Source organism: Crocodylus siamensis, chromosome 6 (genome assembly GCF_052110815.1).
Source record: "Crocodylus siamensis isolate JL-2025a chromosome 6, ASM5211081v1, whole genome shotgun sequence".
NCBI classification, from domain to species: Eukaryota; Metazoa; Chordata; order Crocodylia; family Crocodylidae; genus Crocodylus; species Crocodylus siamensis.
Window position 1 is genome coordinate 80,992,626 of NC_143400.1, and position 20,863 is coordinate 81,013,488.

At 41.1% G+C, this 20,863-nt stretch overlaps 1 protein-coding gene across 3 annotated transcripts in view; it reads right to left on the minus strand.

The window, feature by feature from the left end:
• Positions 1-4,612: 4,612 nt before the first annotated feature.
• BCHE (butyrylcholinesterase) overlaps positions 4,613-20,863 on the minus strand; it is a 57,255-nt gene continuing 41,004 nt past the window's right edge. The window contains exons 3-5 of one of the 3 annotated variants that reach the window (XR_016443206.1): positions 17,880-18,046; positions 6,990-7,173; positions 4,613-5,555 (exon numbers count right to left, since the gene is read on the minus strand). Coding sequence is in view for 1 of the 3 variants with exons in the window: in XM_090054230.1 (XP_089910356.1) it covers positions 7,049-7,173; positions 17,880-18,046 (292 nt within the window). In the remaining 2 variants the exon portion in view is untranslated. Of the gene's footprint in view, positions 7,174-17,879; positions 18,047-20,863 lie in introns of all 3 variants that reach the window. The other 2 variants (XR_016443205.1, XM_090054230.1) reach the window with 2 other exon arrangements.

Sequence of the window (20,863 nt, forward strand, 5' to 3'; positions counted from 1 at the left end):
GTGGAGTATGTATGAATAGAGTCAATGTATCAACATTTTACACATTAAGGCTTCAGAACTCAAAACAGTATTTTTTACAAAATTTAGAACTACAGCGGTGAGATTATATTAGCTCAGGACAAATCCATGAACAAGGAACATTTGCAATCAGCTGGTCCAACCTAGCTTTCTGTCTGTGGTTATGGCTCAAAGAAAATGAAGCTATTCATAAGGTACCTAGCCAATTTTTAAATGCTCAGTATACAAGGACATACTTTCCTGATCCTTGTAGCAGTCAGCTTGTACCTTCAAGCTTGACTTTGGATTACTCTCATCCTTTCATGAATAACAACAAACGGTTTTCTTGCTCATAAAATTATCTCCTCATAAAAAAAAAATTGCTATGCAATTGGATGTTACAAACCCCTGTGAAGGAAGTCCCTCTGCAGAGTCTAAGGGCAAAAGAATAAACTGGATTGGACTGTGAATGAGATATTCTTAAATTGCAGCAGGCTTAAAAAAAGGAGCACAAGCAATTAATTTGAAAGTAAAATGCCCTGTACAAAAATGGAAAGAGAATGCTAAATTGAGCAGAATAGAAAAAGGATAATAGAATGTTGTAAATAAAGAGTAAACCTGGCTGAGTTCAAGGCTGCTACAAGAAAAACAGAGGCACAGGAATGGGCACAAGGGAGAAACTGGTGTAATTTGAAAAGTTGAAAAATCCAGAGCATCTGAATTCTATATGAGTAGAGGAGCTATACTTATGGAACTAGAATAGAAGAGCAGGTTCTATCAGTTGATAGGAGAAGAGTAGACCAAAAAAAAAAGTTGAAAGAAAACTTGGTTTTGAAAAATCAGAAGAGACCAGTCAGGGAAAAAATAAAAACAATAATCATCTTTGTAGAGGTTTTCCAGTATCAAAAGTCAAGAAAGAAAGCTCTATATTGAAAATTCTGGCGGAGCACATTGTTTAGTGTATTTGTGAAATGAGGTTTCTTTAGAAGGTGGCTGTACTAACTTTATCAGGCTACTTAATTAATAAAAAGAGAGTCTCTCCATCACTGCTAGAGTCCAAAAGTTACACAGTTAAATAACTTGGTTCTTTCCTACTATGTGGCATATGTCTTGCATGCGTGTGTGCACGTGTGATCCCAGGTCATTACATTAGTGATGTATTGCCAGATACATTTTTTCACTTGTATTCCTATGAAGCTTTAGGGCCACATCCAGATATGCATGGATGTGGCACCTTGTGGTACTGCTAGTTGTCCCTGGGGAAGTCCAGTGCCACATATCCTTTGGCATGTGGCAGGTTACCCCAGGTGGTAAGGGAAGCTGGGGCAAACACTGGGCTGGCCCCAGCAGCCTTACCTGAGGTCCTGGAGGCTGCCCGGGGTTGCAGCTGCAACGTTTCTGCCATGTGGAACTGGAATGTGGCTCTGGCTGGCCAGGCTCCAGCTTTAGGTAGCTCATGCTGCCTCCACTTGCACCACTCCACTTTTCCTCCTCCCCACCGCCCGGATTTCCAGGCATCAGAAAAACCCTCCATGCTGCTCCCTTGCAGCATGGAGAACACCTGAACATGTGGTGTCTGCAGTGCCATATACCACCCAGCCACGCTCATCTGGACCCAGCCTAGGAGCCTAAAGAGCATAACACAAAAAAGTAGAAACTCTTTTAAAAGGGGTGTCTTAAAGACATCCCATATGGCTCATTTTTGCTCCTTACTTTCCTGGAAGTCCTTTTGAGAAGTCACACAGTCTGCATATGAATAAATTATAGCATATAAATTATAGATCAGCTCAGGTCTGAAAACTCACTATTATAGGGAAATTATGAATAACTTAATGCCAGGTAAATAACCCAACCCGTCAACATTACAGGACTCCAGACATTTGGGTCAGACTGAAAAACCTGCTATATGTTTCCTATATCCGTCTACTGAGGTTTATATATAGAACCATTAAAGTTTATATTGGTTCTCTCTGCTGGCTGATTTAGTAAAATGGTTCTCTGAGCTCACCAGATAGAAAGACTAAGTGAGAGTCAAAGGTTATTAAATTCCCCTACCTTCTTCCTACTAATCCTAATCTCATCATATGTAATAGATGCTTTCTATACTGTCAACTGATCGCTAGAATGTGAAAAACTTGCTGCCAGAGCTTAGATCAAACGTTTGATCATCGGCATCTAGCAACAATTACATAGCAGCAAGAATCCTACCTAGAAACCTAAGTGACTGAGATAAAAACAGAGCTGTGAGAAAGAGAGAAATGCTTGTTAATTATGCGAGGGACATTTTCTAATGGATTCTTGCTCTCAACCTAGCCAGAGTAAATCAACTGGCATGTGGCATGTACTACAGATGGATCAGCAGTGGTAAACATATACAGCTGCACATATCTGTTACACAGGTGCTTGGTTTTGCAACTGCAAGTGAGCCAAAAGTAGACAGACTTTTTGGCAAATGCCCACGGTTGCACTGAGATGGAAAGAAAAAGACAGGGCGAAAGTAGTCAGCTGGCACTGCCTCCTCTGCAATAGGCTCCACACTTAAAAGCCAAAGCTGCTGCTCTCATATCTCACCCATATTCTGAATCACCGTCAAATTCCTAACCTTTTTTCTTCAGCTTAGTGGGGGAATGTTTTGGCTGGAATAAGCAGAGCAGAACTAGCACAATGCTTAGTGCATCCACATATACTGTTTTCTATGGGCCCTGTAACTCTTGTTAACACTGGAGCAAGTCTTGGTCTTTTATCTGTTATTTTATTGGAGGGGAAGGGAAAGCCAGGGGGCTTTCCACTGTTTTCAGCCTGGCATTTGGTACTGACACCACATGCTGTTCTTTAATAAAGTTGGACATACTGCAGGCATAACAGAAGTATTATGCTGTTTAATCTGTCCCTATAAATCGGCTATTGCTGATGTTATGGAACTCATGTGGAGCCAGGGTGTGTGTATGAACCATAATAATGACTGAGATGAAGGCAACTTTCTTATTATACACACATGCCTGGGTATACATTTTTAATATTACATTTTCAGACAGTGGGCTGGAGAGCCTTGATGCTATGATATGTAATAGAGCCCCTACCACAGTTTTGATAAGCTGAAAATTACATTGTGAAATATGAAAAAATATATCCTTCTACCAGTATACCCTGTACAACAGGGACAGTAAAGAGGTATAATAGTACAAAAATCAAATTGAACCTGTATATTGGTCTTGTAAGGGCTATTTTCTTACAACCGCATCAATATCTCCGTAATTTCAGATTTCAATTTTCTCCATCCCATACCCTGCCAGCTCCCCCCTCCAAAAAAGCCAAAGGATTTTTTTCCATAATGTTACATAGATGTCTCCAAATGAGAACTTATACAAGGGTGCTTTACTGAGTTGGCTGACAGACAGAAACAATGAATTGATCCTGCCTGTTTGTCTGTTCATCTATTTGTTTATATAGTAAATTATCACTATAGTAGATTGGCTTGTAGCAAGCAGAGCCGGGTGAAAAACAGGAAGTTTGTTCTTTCCAAAGTTAGTTTCTCCTAATCAGAGCAAAAAGAGCAACTTCAGGGGTGCCAGGATTGCTGGCTACAAGGCAGAGGTGTCACTGTTGCAAGCCGTGGCATCCCACTGTAGTGGCTACGTCTGGAGAATGGGATGCCTTGGCTACTATTGTGGTTCTCAGGGCTTTCACATCTGGAGCTGGAAGCCAAACTCTGCACAAAGACAGTGCTCTAAGGGCTGTCAGTCCCCAGTTCCTGGAGATGTGGCGTCTAGGAATCCTAGGTCCTCGCCAGGAAGATCTGTCCCAGCACTGTTCTGGAGCCCCATCAGGAGAATCAGTGCCAGAGCCAGTAGCTCTGGGAGACTCCACAGGGCTCTATGGGAGCACTGCCTTAGATGCAGTGGAAGTCTGACCAGTCCAAGATGTTCTGGACAAGATATTCCAGGTTCAACAAACTGGTACCATCTCCCGAAACAAATTTTCATTTGAGGGCTCCAGCTCTCATAGGAACTCTAACATGATGCTACATGAGTGTTTCTGAGCTAGGTGTCAAATGTTACCACTGGAATCAGTATAACTCGTAAACCTACTAACAACTATTTAAATGCTAGCACTCTTACTGGAAGTGCATATCATTATAATAGAAACTTCCAGCTACTCTATGATTGCATGAGGATTTGGGATTCTGGCACAGAGCATGAGTACAGTATTAATTCATGAGCAGAGTATACACATATTCTGTAACAGATATTTTCACTTTTAACCTCTGGATGCTTGCCCCTTCTGAGGTAAAAGAAGTGTCATTAAACATATCCCTCCAATTGGCATTTATTGTCTTATATAACTAAACTACTCTCGTGCAATTTGCATATGATTTTATTTAATCTCTAATCATTAACTAGGAACAAAGAGTGACTCATTTTTTTCTGTTCCCATCATTAGTCATGTAAGACAGGTTTTATTGTATTTGCATAAGCATTGCATAGAGACATATGACCAAATGAAATCAGCACAGCATGTCAATGATGCTGTTGTGGTACTCAGAGAAATCCTTTTTCTGTGTGAGAAAAATGAAAGGCCCACAATATTTTCAATCCAAAAAAGCCAACACTTCAAATGAGTGGGTTTATATTTTATTTTATTCTGTTTTTCTTCCCTCTCCATGCCCACAACCATACTTTCAGGTTGCGTATTACACTGATTAACTGCAAACTGTAGAAAGAATCATTCTTTACATATGCCTTAACCAATCCTGATTTAAAAAACACAGAGGAAAATAAATCTCTCTTAAACTGCCTAAAAATGCAAAGTTACCTGTATATTTAGCTATCCCTGATTTTTTGTGTTTCTTGTTTCTTTCAAAAATAAACTGAAATGGCAAGAAGGATAAAAACAACATGAGAGAGCAATATTCAAAAGTGCTTAGAGATGCACTGCTCCCACTAAAGTTCACTGTTGGCAGAGTTGGTTAATACTAAGCACTTTTGAAATTACACCTATTAAGCGAATAGAAAAAATAACGCACAAAATCAAGAAAATCAGCTGGATGATGCACAATGGCTCAGCCTTATATCAAGCTCCCCAAAGGTCTGATTAGCAATCTGTCAGTCGTATGCAGAGAACACACAGTAAATAAATGGCACGCTGTAGATTGTCAAAATTTCCCATGCTATTAATATCATCAATAAAATATTAACTTGGGTAAGTGCATGGTTTCTGATAAGGACATTCAATATGTAGAGTTTAGGGGCACCCCAGACAATAACTCAACCTTCCCAAATGGTTGACTGGCTCTCGGTTGTATTTTAGGAAGCTAATCTTTACAGAAATGGTGATAATTCTGGAATTGACTTCCGGCAGGGTCTATAGGAAACATTTACATTCCCTCAGCTATAACTGGAAGGATGAAATCTTTTAGCAGTTAAAGTGCTTACTGCAAAGAAAATCATCAGTCCTTTTGTCCAGAGGTTTCATGTTGCCAAGTGACTATCAGAAATCTGCCTGTTCATCCTTTCCAATCTCTTCAGTCTACCAAGTTGGACATGGAATTCCTCCCAAACCTGTGAACACAGGAGAATGCTGGTACTAATTCCTTCCAACTGGACCAACTAGAAGAAAACTTCTTAAAGTCCTTTCCTTCCAGCGAAACATCAGGAACCGCAGAAGTAAGAAACAGCAACCCAAACTTTTCTTTTGACACTGCAAAAATATTAAGTTAAAGTTTACAGAAAAGGGGAAGATTTTTATTTGAGAAAATATGGGCCCTTTATTACAGACCGAAGCAGCCCAGTTTTGTGACTAGTGAGGAGATTTAGCCTCTAATGGCATCACTGATTACTACTGAATAATCATATTGCCATAGAAAGATAGGGCTGGAAGGGGCCGCAGGGCAGGGGTATTCCTGTATGCAAGTGTTTATCTAACCTGCACTTTAAACCTTTCGGTGACGGAGAGTCTACAACATTTCTTGGCAAACTCTTCATGCACTCGGCATTATAAAACTGACCAAACAGAAAGATAGAGTCTGTTTCAGTGACTGTAATCTTTCTACCTAATCAAGAAAACTAGGGCTATATGTCTGATATCCAACAAGCTAACACACTGGCATTTTGTTGAGTCAAGGCTTTAAGGTTGCAGAGGGTTCCTCACATAATGAACCTGGGCTGTTTCTACTATGCTGGCCAGGACAGGATTATCGAGGAGGCATGCCCAGTGAGTATGTGTCTACCCCATTCAGAACCTCGCTGCACCAGGGGTCTTGCATAGGGTAACGTTGGAAGCACCGGGGAGCAGATCCATACAAGGGGTGGCACTAGTTTTGAACCTATTACTTTCAGGATCTTTTACCTCATGAGAGTGATGTGATAGGCAGCAAAGAGGCTACACTGACCGGTTTGCATGGATGCTCTGTAGTGTAGGGGAGAGAATGGCATTATTTCTTCGCCCTTTGGGAATACTAGGTATGTCTACTTGAGCTGTGTGCTGATTTTCTGGGACTGGGCCTTGCAAGAGCAATGCTTTAGGTATTAACTTTCCTAAGTCCCTTTTGCTTTAACAAGCAAATCACATTTGTTGTGTTCAGTGAAGTTATTTTTTCTTTACGTTTATGTTAACTAAATTATACGTGGAGCAAGATTTTAAGTGCTGTGTCATTGCAGTTAAGGTCTAAACCAATTGTGCTTTGCATGGCAATACTAAAATACTGATATTTCTAAACAAATGTCATCCTCCTGTGACAGATTACATTGTTTCTTTGAAGTGAGACTTTAAACAGCTAGTGTTTATGATAATATGTACATCATTAATCTTCAGGCGTTAATCTCTATAGTCTTGTTTAACACACTCTGAAGCTTCAAAGGGTAGGAATGCCTTATACTGTTTATTGAGATATGAGTTAAAATATAAATGAACGATCTGGGGAATCAATATTATATCCATGACATTTTGTTTAATCTGTACAACAAACTTTATTGCAAGACATGTTAGATAGCTACCTGTAAGTTTGACTTGATCAAGGGTAATATGGACATTTTGGAAAGGGTAAACCTATTAATTAGAGACCTCCACAGCTTTCTTTCTTGCTAGTGTAATCATTAAATTGATTTTTCCAGTCCATCATGTAATTGTTCCAGCGATGGAATCCTGCTTTCCACTCTTGTTCTGCTTCATCAATATTTCCTGTAAAATACAAAATGGGCTGTTTTAATCTACATTTGAATCTCTTCGTACATTAATTGAAAAGTAAATTTGATTATCAGTGGGTGTGTCTACACAAGCAAATACTGCAGGGTGGGTTTACGCTAGAGTAATTTACTCTAGAATAAACCCACCTGGGGCAGGTGCCTACAGGTGCAGGGGTGAGAGAGCAGATCTGCTGCTCCTGGCAGCAGCCTACTCCCACCTCCTCCAGCAGCCAGGCGGAGCTCTAGACTCCCTCTGGGTGTAGCCCAGGGGCTAGCAGGGAGCATGGGGACAAGAGACAGATGTACCCAGCAATGCAGGGCCAGAAGACAGAATGGGGGTTGGCTGCTTGATGGGGTGAGCTCTACCACCACAGCCCAGATAGGGACAGTGTCCCTCTGACCCAGCAGCAGGCAGCTCCTGGTCCTAGCTCTCCAGTTGGGGGCAGGGGACTTGGGAAGAGCTGCAAGGCAGGGGTAGGTCCCAGCCTCCAGCCTCAATCCACCAGTGATAGAGCTAATCCCTGCCCAGCCAGGGACTCGCGACTAGCTGCCCACTGGTGGATCGGGGCAAGGGGCTGGGATCTGCCCCTCCCCGAAGAACTTTCCAAGCCCCATGCCTCAATTGCCCAATTGGGACACGGGGCTGGGACTTGCTGCTAAGTGAGATGGTTCCCAGCCTCCACTCTGCAGACATGGAGCAGGGCTCTGAATAGGCTCTTCAGGTTGTTCCCCAGGCTGTTGCCTGCCCAGCTCCACAATCATGGAGTATGATGGTGAACATGCTCCCATTGCAATCATGGAGCTGTGCCTGGGAAAAGTCTCCACAGCCCCTGCTCTCTAATTGAGATTGGGGATTGGGGGCTGGGAGCTTCCTGCTGCCGGGGCATGGGGACATTGTCCTTGCCTGGGTTTTGGTGTCTGGGCCCTAGGCAGATCCCAGGGGCAGGGAGCAATCTCCAGCTGGCCGGAATCAAGTTTGCTCCCAGTTGGCCATTTACACATGCCATATGATACATTAAGTAATCACAAGCTGTATGATACAGTAAGTAATCATGATGACAGTAAATTACTGCATAGTAAGCATCTGCACATATAGACAGTGATGCTTACTGTGCAGTAATTTGATCTCATCTTGAGCAAAGAGTCTTGTGCAGATGTATCCATTGTCATTTTCTTTGAAGCCATTGCGCAATAATCTTCCCTTTCTGCTTTGAACTCCTCCTAAACTATTAGCAATTCTGTGGTATAGTAACATTTTATTTTGGGAACAGGAAATGCTTAATGCCAAATAATTGTCCTTCAAAGTATCTCAGAGATAAAATATTTATCAAGATGGATTTGATGCTTTTACAACAGAGTTAAATATACACTCATTTATATATATTTTTAATCTCATACTTTAAAAACAACCTTTATTTTTTCAAAATATAATTATCCAATCTACATTTTGCACGACAGCCTAGAAGTTGCAATGGGAGCAGTGAATTGCTGTGTTGCTGCTATATGAACACTTATTGAAGTATGGGGTGAAATCACACATCAAGCCAGCAGTACAACTCCCACACATTTAAACAGCACTAGATTTCAACCATGGTCCTGGTCATTCAGGTTGGGGAGTCAAAGGGGCCGGATATGATGTTAACAATAGCACTTCCTTATGCACTCTTTGGTAGGCACGTTGGCGTACTTTAACTTCACCAGCCCACTGGAACATGTGGGCACAGGCAAACCTATGAGCTTATTTTGGTTCTACTGTGAATTACAATAGTGGCTGAAAAGAGACCATTTTACAGTGGGTTTCATCTTGAACAATCCCTAACTGTTCTGCAGGCTGTATACGCATACAGGTTCACTTCACACAGCATTAAAGTGTAGGGAGGAGCACAGCAACAATTTAACCACAGCCTGCAAGGGGTGTCATGGTCATGCCTAGGACCCCAATGTGTTACAACATATTTTAAAGGGTCAGGATTCCCTAAACTCTGGTAAGGGATCAGAGTTCTAAGGACCCAGACTTATAACCTAAATTTTATTATATTTATTTGAAATCTAAAACATCCTTTCTGCGTTTTCCATATTCACAAAGCCTCCAGAAATGTGTGGGGACCATGGCCACATAGAGGTTACTCTGTGATATAACCATAAGCATTGCGAATGAATCTAGTTATGTGAAAGCAAAATGTATTTGTCTGTGTTACACACTTCTATAGAAAGAGTGATTCTGGAAACAGGATTAACTGCTTCCAAAATTTCATTTGGAGAAGCGTCCAAAAATGTGGATTTTTATCTGCAGTTCAGTTCAAATCTATTTTTCAAATCTATTGGGTCTGGAAATCAGTTGGACAATTTAATGAGAAGAGACATCTAAGTGAGATTTTCATTACTTCTTGATTTCAGTGAGATCAAAAATACTTCCAGGCTGCTTAGCTTGGGTTAGTTCAGTATTTCTGTCTCTAGTTCAGAGCAAAACCAAAAAAAAATCAAAGATAAGCATAGAATTTAAAAAAATGCAAACAAACTTTCTCTTCTTTCCTTGCCCTTTCCCTAAGCTCCATAAAAGGTAAAACTTGGTTACATGTTTGTGTGGAGAGAAGTTTAGATGGCTTCCTTATTTTCTCTTAGCCTGTTTTATCATTACCAAAAAGAACAAATCTTGTGCTTTTGCAAATGTTGACAACATTTAAAATCACTAAATTATGCAAATATGATTCACAAGACTCATAGGGAATAAATGGACACAATATTAAAGGGTTTGTTTTACACTTATTTTTCTGATCATACGTACTTCTCTTTGCATATTTCTTAATTTAAACAAGAAATGAGTCCCTCAGACTAAGCCTACATATTTTCACCCATGTCAAATGGATAGGTAATTTAGCATCTGGACATTACTAATACTATTCAAACAAACAAGCAAACAGCACCTAGATCTTACTGCTTTTCACAGATTTGATTCTGGATAGGCAGTCTCATTTATACATGCAGCGCAACTCACTTATTGATTGAAACAACTGTTTCATTTCTTCCTGAATAATTCAGGTTAGAATGTTCTGAAGTCTTAATATTTGGAACATATTCCTGGTCAAATACTTTAGAAACTTGAATTGAACCCCTATCCACACATATCAAATGAGACCTGATTGATCTAGATGATAGCGTGAGACATGTGAGTGCTAGCATACAAACATAAAAAAGAAGCGAAAGAAAGCTATAGAAATGGGCAATGAGAAATTTAAACCAGCTACCCTTATGAATCCAAAAGAGAAAGGGGAAAGGTAAATACTGGAAAAAGAACTTGGATTCCCATTTATTTGCTTTCTTTTCAATGATAAATTCCAAATTGAAGTCACAAGTCAGTACATCCCATTATCACCCATGTCATCAATCTCTTTGAAGCAACCACCTGTGACTTAGATGAACTGACAGCTAGAAGGCAACAACAATTAGAGAATTCAACTTGACCAATAATTACAATTGGAGCCCTGGATTACTACAATCCACTACAATGCTAAAAATGGTTAGTCAATACAATGCTAACAATGGTTAGGTAATATATTCTGATATAGGCAATAGTATATATGTAGTCTATATGGCTCAATCATCTCCTATTTGCAAATATAGCAAGATGATATAGTTTATTATCTAATAAGTCATGTATAATATGCCAATAAATAATTTCAATAATAAATAAAGAATACTTGGTCCAATCTAGAGCCCACTAAAGTTCATGGAGGTATTTGATTTAAGTCAGTTGTGGATACATCTCTTAGTGTTCAGGAAAGGGACCAGTTTGACAAAACAAGAAAATGAAGCATATCCAGAGAATGGTATCAGCACAGGCAGTTGGCAGCACACCCCTTCCAACGTTGCCTCGGTAATGTCAAACAATTCTAATTTTAGTGACATTACACCGGAGAAAAACTTGTCTATGTGTCCTCATTTGCCCTTTTGTTAAATTTTCCAAGAGGATACCCACTTTGAATGTGTTTTTCTAGTATGGGCGTTTAGGACCTGGATAAAAGCCACAATATGTTACAATACTGTATAATTTTTCAGGAAACATTAGATGACAATAACATTCCAACTTTCTTAGCTGTTCTTAGGTACTGTGCCACAAAGTATCTTCCTGAATCATAACTATAACAAGTAATAAAGATGATAGCCTGATCCTGCACTGAGAAGTGTCAGGGCAAAGAGATTTAAAACAGCCGTTCTTGGTACAGAACTATAACCTACATGTTAAGGTCTCCTCTCAGAGTCCTTTCATCCAGTTTCTAGGTATCTGCGCAATATTGTAGTGGGCTTCACTTCCATTACTAGCTGGACTGCAGGAAATGAAGCTAGAAAGAAAAATTACACAGATAGGGCCTTGCCTGCTGCCTTATGGTATTGTTACATGTTACCCTTGGCACATGCTAACTGCATTTACACACTAGCGTCAGAGCATTCAAGCAGTAAAGCATGTGTTAAGTGTCATCACAGTGTAGTAAAGTTAGACCTTTTCCAGAGTATTTGCATATTGTATTACCTAACACATGGTGAGCTAACATCAAACTGCTCTATAAAGGTAATAAAATCAGAGAACTGCAGTGCGGTGGTGGTGGTGGGGAGAACCTGACAAAGGTGTTTGTTGGGCCCCCACATTCCTTTTAACACCAGAGTTTTGAACCAGCAAGGCAGGTGGGACCCTGCTAAGCAGCCCAAAAAACAGTGGTTTGTTGGGCTCCCTCTTTCACTCCCATGCTGAAACCTTGCCAGCTCAAGGCTCCCATATGATTAGAAGGCTGGACGCTTGACCGCTTTGTAAGGGTTCCACCTTCACCCCCCACTGCATTAAGGCCTTGCCAATTTAAGGCTCTGAAGCAGTGCTGGGGATGGGACTGGCTCATGTGCCATGTCAGTGTCACTGTCAGCCCCGACACCACACCAGAGCCTAGACCTGGCCCCCATTACGTGGAAGAGCTGGGCATTGTTGTTGCTCTCAGCCTCCTCACTGCACTGGAGCCTTGAACTGGCTTTGGTGTGATCTCCCGGCTGAGACCGAAAATCAGCTGATTTTGAGTCTCAGCCCTGGGACCATACCAAGTCCATTCAAGACTCCAGTGCAGGACTATGGACTTTATTTAGATCATCATAAGCATTGACGTGATACTGCTCAGAAAACTTCCTAAGTTATATTAATGCTTTCGATGATCTAAATATAGCATGTGCTAAGTGTAACATGTAACAATACATTGATGCTGTGTGGGTGCATCTACATATGCACTTTACTGCAGAGTTGACTAATTAGTTCCACAATAAAGTGTCACCATTTACACATGCACCTGTAGTAGAGTGCAGTACATTAATTAACTCTGCCATAGGATAGTACTGTTTGAAACAAGTACTGTCTTGCAATGGAGTAATTTACACCCCCTCAATGCACATGTAGATGGTGCCTGGTGCTGGCGAGGGCACAAGAGTGCTAAAGTGTGGAAGAACTTACAGGCTGCTCCACCCCAACTCTAACTGCGGTGGTTTTGGGCACGTGTATATGCTGTATCCAGGAGCTGCTGACTACAGCACAAAATGTGCTTACTAATTGGATATGTGGATGCACCCTGTAAGCAGTTCTTTTAGCATTGATGGAGCTTGAATTAAGACACTGTTTAATAAGGGCACTATCTGATTTTGTAACTAAATTCAGATGCTATCCTTTCCAACTACCTGCATTTTCAGTGATCTGCATACAACTATTTGTCAACACAGGATTCCTATGTCATTGAGAATTATAATGTGTAATGATCTTGGATACTTCTAGGTACATATTGGACATTAATACTTAACTTAAATTTCTCTTTTCATTCTCTGCTCTCCAAGATATTTCTAAGGCTCTCAAACCTTCATTACATAAACTGGTATAACTATTCCTGAAGCTTTCTCTTTCTTTGCTTCTTCGTACATGATATGTAGTGATAGAAAATCAATTTAAATTGAAGTATATTATATACTTTAAAAAGAACAAATGGTAACACAAATTGAAAGTTGTGCTGCCTATATTAAGCTCAAGGGGAAATTCACAGTTAGTTAGGGCCCTGAATGCATAAGGAATGTTGGACTCTTGGAAGGAAGGGAAGTCTTATTTCGACAAGCAATATTTTGGCATCTAACATACGTTTGAACTAAAGGGTACTACAAAGTTGCTTGCTCCTTTAGAAGAATTTTTTTATTCTGCTGATTTCTGTTCCTCACTGGTTGTCCCAGATCTGATAACTTTTCAAAAATGTCATCCAATCTTCTGCTTTTGAATACCTTCAGCCTTTTTACCAGCAGTGCGAGTTGTGGGTATTTTTAGTCATTTGCTAGATCCCTTAAGCTCTTTTCAGGACATCAAACCTATGTAGCAAGAGCCCAGTCTGTCTGAGAGTACAGATACAATTCATTAGACTAATTATTTTGCCAGAACAAAAAAATGACATATTGTGGTTAGGGTTATAACCTCTAAAGAAAAGCCAGCAGGAAATTCTGTCAAACTGTACAAATGCTAAAAACTCAAGATATGTTCAGAGAGCAGCATTTCATTTGTATGTGCTTCTGCAGTCTGGGTGAGTAAGATTTGTTTTTCTCCTCTTAGTTGTCCAAATTTGTAGGCATGATATAAACTTTGCTGGCTGTAGGCATTTTGTTACCCTAGGAAACTGGAATACATCCACCCTTGCAGCCTACAGTTACTAAATATTTTGCTGTCTCTCATATTTTACTGCCTTAGGCAACTGCCAGTCTTACCTACTGTATAGTAGAATTGGCTGTGCTGACATGCTGAACAAATTTGGGATTGGTCATTATGTGGCTGTGGGATCTCAAAGGAATAAATGAGCCAGCATAGGAAATGGGCAGATGGCTTAGTAGGTGGCTCAATACTGAATAGTAGAGCAAACTACATCTTATCTGAAATATGGCACCTCCACCAGTAAAGCTGAAGTTCTGACCATTGGGATAATTAAAAATCCAACTGCAATTTCAGCCAAACCTATCATTTCCAATGTACTGCTCAGATTCCACCCGAGATAAAGAGTCGTGATTAACCTCTCTTCTTCCTTACTTTTCAACTGGACATAAAAATAAAGATAGATAATATTTTTCTTCACTTCTGCTGTAAATTGCTATGCAGTGTGAGTGTGTTGGTAAGGCAGCTATCATCTTTCACCCTAAAAGGGGCAGTATTTTAATAGTGTATCAAACAATATGTGGGTGCCTCTGTCACAGGCCACCACTACACATTACAGGTATTACACAATGAACTGTTTAATTGCACAACTAACTGAGACATGCTACATGTGCTATGTACCAATCATGCCATAAAAAGGTCCAGCCAGCTATAAAGTTAGAGCTTGAAAATGTGTGCTAACTTTATAGCTGGTTTTGCTCCAACTTTATTTTGCACATGTAGCAAGGAATACAACCTGTGATGGCAATCTGCTGACCCTCCAGCATCCCAGGATCTTTCTCCAGTGCAAAGTTTTCTGGAAAACAACAGAAGGAAAACCCTGCCCCATTACAGAACTGAGCCCCAGGTTATTTCCTCTACCCAGCAGCACAATGCACACAGGATAAACGGCCTCCCCACCTGCCATGAGAGCACAGAGCAGGTGAGCAGGGACACTCCTGCCCAGCCTGAGTGTAGCCTGGGTATTCTCCCAGGCAGCAGCAAGCACAGGGGAGGGGAGGGAGGGGAGGAAACCCCTGCCCCACTTCCCCCAGTTGAACAGGGAATATAAGACATGCTGCTTGGCCAGAATGCAGCCCATGGTCTCATGGGCAGCAGCCAACTCAGGGAGCAGGAGCAGAGTGTAGGGGTCTCCCAGGTAGCAGCAAGGCCAGAGGGAGGGGCAATCTCTCCCCACTTCTGTGCTTGCTGCTGCTCAGGAGATCTTGGGCTTTTTCCTGCTGGGAAGGGTGTCCCTTGCTCCTTGCATGCATGGGAGGGAAGTGGGGTAGGACATCTCCTTCCCACCCCTAGGTTGCTGCTGCCTCTGAGACTCCAGGGATCCTGGAGGATTCCTTCAGTGGTGCTGCTGACCAGAGAGAGCTCCCCAAGCTGGGCAGCAGCAGCAGGACAAGCTTTTCTTCCTTGTCGGGACAGCCTGCCCTAGGCACGTGTAGCCGTACATGTGGAGTGATGTTTTCATTATGCAAGAAAAGCTATGCTATCACTGTAATGTCTAGATGTGCCCTAAAAGGTATATAAACATCTTTGAGTGTCTTTGGACTCATGAAGAGCTAAAGCAATGCAAATCATTGCTTTAGATTCCTTGTTTTGTTGGAAGCAGCCTTTAAAATGAAAGTAAATTACAGGAACTGTATAAGTAGAAAGAAATGGGTTTTTTTTTTATCATACCTAGAAGAGGAATGACTGAGAGTTATATACCAAAGCACTGCTACTTGCTAAAAACAGTTCAACTACTTCCTTGGCAAGAGTCCAGACAGAGGTCTTTACTTTTGTCATGAATATGTTAAAGAATTATTTTGGAAAATAATTTTAATACACATATTAAATCACTGACTACAAAATTTTAAAGTAAAATCAAGTGATGTGCTTTTGTGTCTTTTGGCAGATCAAGAGTGGCGCTTGACTGTTTTTCACATTTCAGGAACATGTAAAATAACTCTTTTGGCCCACCACAATATGCTAAAGAAATGTGTCTATTGATATACATTATATCACAGAACATTTGATTACAAAGAGTATTTTATATGTCAATATCATCACCCAGACAGATAGAGTATACAGTTATAATTTTCTGAGTACTGCCTGATGATCAAAAAATCACATTTAAACATACTACATGTTCATATGAAATATCCACTTCTTTCCTAAAAGTGACCCAAATTTAAAAAAAATCTCTATTTTGTATAATCTGCCACACAGCTTACAAATATCAGTGTGTCATGATAAAAGAAACAGTGAAGTGTCACCCAAACAACAGACAATGCATTGAAGTGATTAAAGAAACATCTTCCCATCTCTTTTTTTCACCTAATAAAATGGGATCTGTTCCTTTCAGCTACTAAATATCTACAAAATGCTAGTGAACTCAATCTGTTATCATTGAAGCCAATGGGAATGATGCACTCAGATAAAAAAGCAATGAGTGTGTTATAAGATACTCAGAAGTGTACAGTAGATTAAACGGGAAGAGGACAGATTTATGGATTTTTAGTGTGCCCATCACCCTCAAGCCCATAACCTTTAATAGGAATGGAAACTATCCAGCACCCTTTTCTAGAGACATACAATATCAGGTACAATAAATTCAAACTATAGGAAGACTTTGTAAAAATCAATGAGTATGAGGTATACAAGTTCTCAGAGACAGGTCCAAGGCAAAATTAGATAAATATGTCAAACTTTGTGGAACTGTTTTTGCTTAAGAATAGTTTTAAAAAGGTGTTGTAATCTTTAAAAAAGTAAACAGGTACAAGTATTGTAATAGATAATATTGGAATAGCTGTCTCAAGGTCCTGCCTTAACATTTGAGATTCTGTAGTCTCAATCTTAGTAAACCGTGATTGCGATCTTGAGAGACGATAAATTTTTTAGCTTGATTTGGCCCCAGTTGGAGTACATAGGGAAAAAATGGATTGACTTTTAGTGGGAGTAGGACCACAGTAAATCTATGGACACAAAACAGGAATCAATAAACTCTCTCAGAAAAAGATAGATCATTATCTTTCAAAACCGTTTTCATATCCACATACTTCTTTTCCTTCCAGACTTTGGCCAAGGTTAGACGTATAGAAATCCTATTATAAAGAACTCTTCAGAAACACATAACGTTGTTCTGTACTGCGAGCTCCATAAGGAAGCAAATGCTACCAGAACAATCAGAAGAAAATTTATTCTTGAGAGAAACCGAGTCAGATGGTGCAGATTAAATGGCTTCAGAGCTTCAGCCAAGTTTCAGATAAGCGTAGAAAATTCTTGGCCACCATTGCTGAACCCAGAACCAAGTATCCAGCACTTATAAAAAGTTATGAGCAGTGATTTAGCAAAGCCTACAAAAGCACTATACAGACAACAAACTGTAACTCTGGGATATTTTCCATGGGCCAAACCTTGAGGTCTCGTCTCTCTTTTGTTTTCATTTTTTACTCATTCTTTATGCCATTTGGTTTTCACTAGGGACTCGGTGCTGAAACTTCATAAATAAAGTGCAAATCTCTAGAGTTTGAAACAAATTACCCAGCTGGCAGCTGTAGTAGCGTCATATCCTCTGTGGATTAGGCAAGAAAGGGGGTACATAACATGCATTGGACACAATGCGCTCATGCCAAGCATCTGTGGCCTTTGGCACTTTTAATACCAGACAAGCTCCCATTTTTGCAGTGGCCTTCATGTCATGTTATCACGGGGGACTGAATCTGGACTCTACCCTAAAAGCCTTCTCCTCTACAATTTAAGCAGAAGTGCTTGCTTATCAGTTCTCTCTTGATCTAGCATAGAGAGATTTGCATAGCATACTGCTAAATGTTCTCAGGAAAAGTCCTTTTCACATGAATAAGCCTTTGTCTGTCTTAAGACCTCAGGATCTGATCCTCTTGAAATCTTTTTACAAAGATAAGTTTCAAATCTAGAATGTTAATATAATGCTAACATCAAGAATGTGAGCCTATACTAAACCATTTACTCTACAAATAAATACTTACAAAAAACAGTATTACCTGTCATCTCCAGGACTTTGGGAAAAAATATATTCCAGAATCGACACTGCTGAGCACGTAACTTTGTACGTATCTCTGAAGCTTCAGTATTTAAAGTTAAGTATTTTTGTTCGGAGATGGTGAAGATTGGCCATTTTGTTCCATTAATCAGAGTCCCATTTGGAGTTCTAAATGATGAAAAAGAAACATTTCATTTCTCAAGGAAATTACCTGTGCACATCAAGAAAGCAAAATTATTCTATTGAAATTTTTTTTTATTTTAAACATCAGTATGGGAGTTAGACATTACTTATGTTTCCTTTTGTAAGAGATAGAGGGGGGGAAAAGAAACCCTAAAAACAACCAGTAAAACTTTAATTTTTTTACATTATCAGAGTTTAATTAATAAAACTAAACCAACATATATTTGAATTTCCCTCCTTCCCCCTTTTCTTTGGATTAAAAGGGGGAAAAAAGCAAAGTTAGAAAAACAGCCTAAAGAAATTGCATGACTTGAATTCGGAAGGTCTGATAAACAATGTAAGCTATTACGAGTGGCTTAAGCGCTATACATTCAGGAGACTGAATTACTACCTTTCAATATCGATATAAACATCTGCTTCTAATAGTCACATGCATTGGATTAAATTATTCAGGTTGAAATGAGGTACACATCAAGTAAGCGTAAAAAAAAGGCTCAGCTCTCAGTAGATGGCTACGGTAGGGAGGAAGTGACTTTTCCTGCTAGGAAAAAAAACACCCAGAACTGCAACTGTGCTGAACATTTGTGGTATGCTACAAAGCATGAAAAATTTCACCTTTCAGTTCCAAAATCAATAAGAATTAAAGGGGTAATTTGCATCTAAGAGGATGAGTTGAGCAGCCTACAGGATCACAACCATAATTAGTATTAGCAATGATAAATAATTATATTTTGATAGAACCTAAATGATGAGCTGAGTTTAAGGTAGAGAACATCTGCTTAGTGACAGACATGTTTTATCCATTTTTTTCTCCTTCAGGGGCATTGCTTTTACAGGCAGAGATAGAGAAAAAAAATGAATCTAGTTCAGGAAGCAGACAAGACAGTAGTGTAACCAGGTGTGGGCAAAAGCAACACCTACCCTGGACACCAAGTTAGGAGGGGCGCTGGAACTGACCCCCATCCCTGTGAAACCTCCCCTGCCTGCACTGGGATGCCATGTCTCCCACAGTCCATGCTCCCTACTCCCAGCTGTCAGAACTGCATCCCCCGCTTCCCCCATCCCTTTCCCCACTCTTCTACAGGGTTTGCCACACATGGCAACTCTGCTTGTTATGCCACTGAGACTAGATACAACTTCAGAAGACTTCACATTGCATAAAATCATAGAATCAATGAGTTGGAAGAGACCTAGACAGATCATCTAGTCCGACTCCCTTCCATGGGCAGGAAGGAGCACTGGGGGTGGCAGGGGTCATAAGACCCCAGCCAGGTGCCTATCCAGTCTCCTCTTGAAGATCTCCAGGGAAAGTGAGAGCACCACCTCTCGCTCTGGCCACCCTTACAGTGAAGTAGTTCTTCCTAATATCTAACCTAAACCTGTCCTCCCTCAGCTTGTGGCCATTGTTCCTGGTGACTCCAAGGGGGGCCCTGGTGAACAGACTTTCCCCGAGTCCCTGATGGTGGTCCCTAATAAAGTTGTAGGCAGCCACAAGCCCTCCCGTCAGTCTCCTCCTGCGGAGACTGAAGAGATTCAGGTTCCTCAGCCTCTCCTCACAGGGCTGGCCACGGAGGCCCCCAACCATACGGGTGGCCTCCTCTGGACCCTCTCGAGGTTCCCCACATCCTTCTTGAAGTGCGACGCCCAGAACTGGACACAGGACTCCAGCTGCGACCTGACCAGCGCCACATAGAGGGGGAGCAAGACCTCTCTGGACCTGTTAGTGATGCCCCTGTTGATGTATGACAGGGTGAGGTTGGCTCTGCCTACTGCTTCGTCGCATTGGCGACTCATATTCATCCTGGAGTCAATCCTGACTCCAAGATCCCTCTCTACCTCTGTGCTGCCGAGAGGGTCAGCCCCTAACCTACAACCACAATGCTGGTTCCCTCTCCCCAGGTGCAGCACCCTGCACTTGTCCTTGTTGAACCGCATCCTGTTCAGATCCGCCCACTTTTCTAACCTATCCAGGTCTGCCTGGATGTGGTCCCTGCCTGCTGGTGTATTCACTTTACCCCACAGCTTGGTGTCATCAGTGCACTTGAACAGGGTGCTCTCCACACCCTCGTCCAGGTCGCTAATGAAGATGTTGAACAGCACCAGCCCTTGGACCGATCCCTGGGGGACTCCACTGCCAACACCCCCCCAGGTTGACATCCACCGGTCCACCACCACCCTCTGGGTGTGCCCCTGGAGCACCTTATTCTATCAATAAAATAGACTCACATGAAGTCTGGATGATATGTGACTATTAAAAATTAAAAGCTAGGGTATCACAGAGAAAGCTAAGAGGGCAATTTTGAGCACCTACACATGTGCTCCAGGCTGCGGGGGAAGGGGGTTGCATTTTAATCAGTGGTTGGGGGGGGGCATGCTAATTAAATACCTGCAGCATCTCATGTATTCAGCATCCCACATTTCACTATTTGTTTGAGAATATTAGGTAGAATGTGGCTCAATTGATGAGCTTTAGTTAAAGTGCTCCTGCTGCCATTTTGAAATGTGGGGATGCTGAATACATGAGATGCTGCCCCACGCTGGAGTGTTATGATTAGAATCAATTCCTGTTGCTTTCTAATCAGAAAGCATCGGAGCACGTGTAAAAGTGCCTTATGATCCCACTTCAGTGCTAACATAATAAAACATTTCATCTCCTTGCTTGATCTGCTGCCTCAGAGCCTAGGCAGCCTTTCAGCCTAAGTAAGGAATGGCCAGAAGATGATTCAGTACTTTCTGCCTTGTTCTTGTGCACCAAAAGATTTCCTCTATGATATGAGGGGAAAGCCAATCAAGGGAACTTTC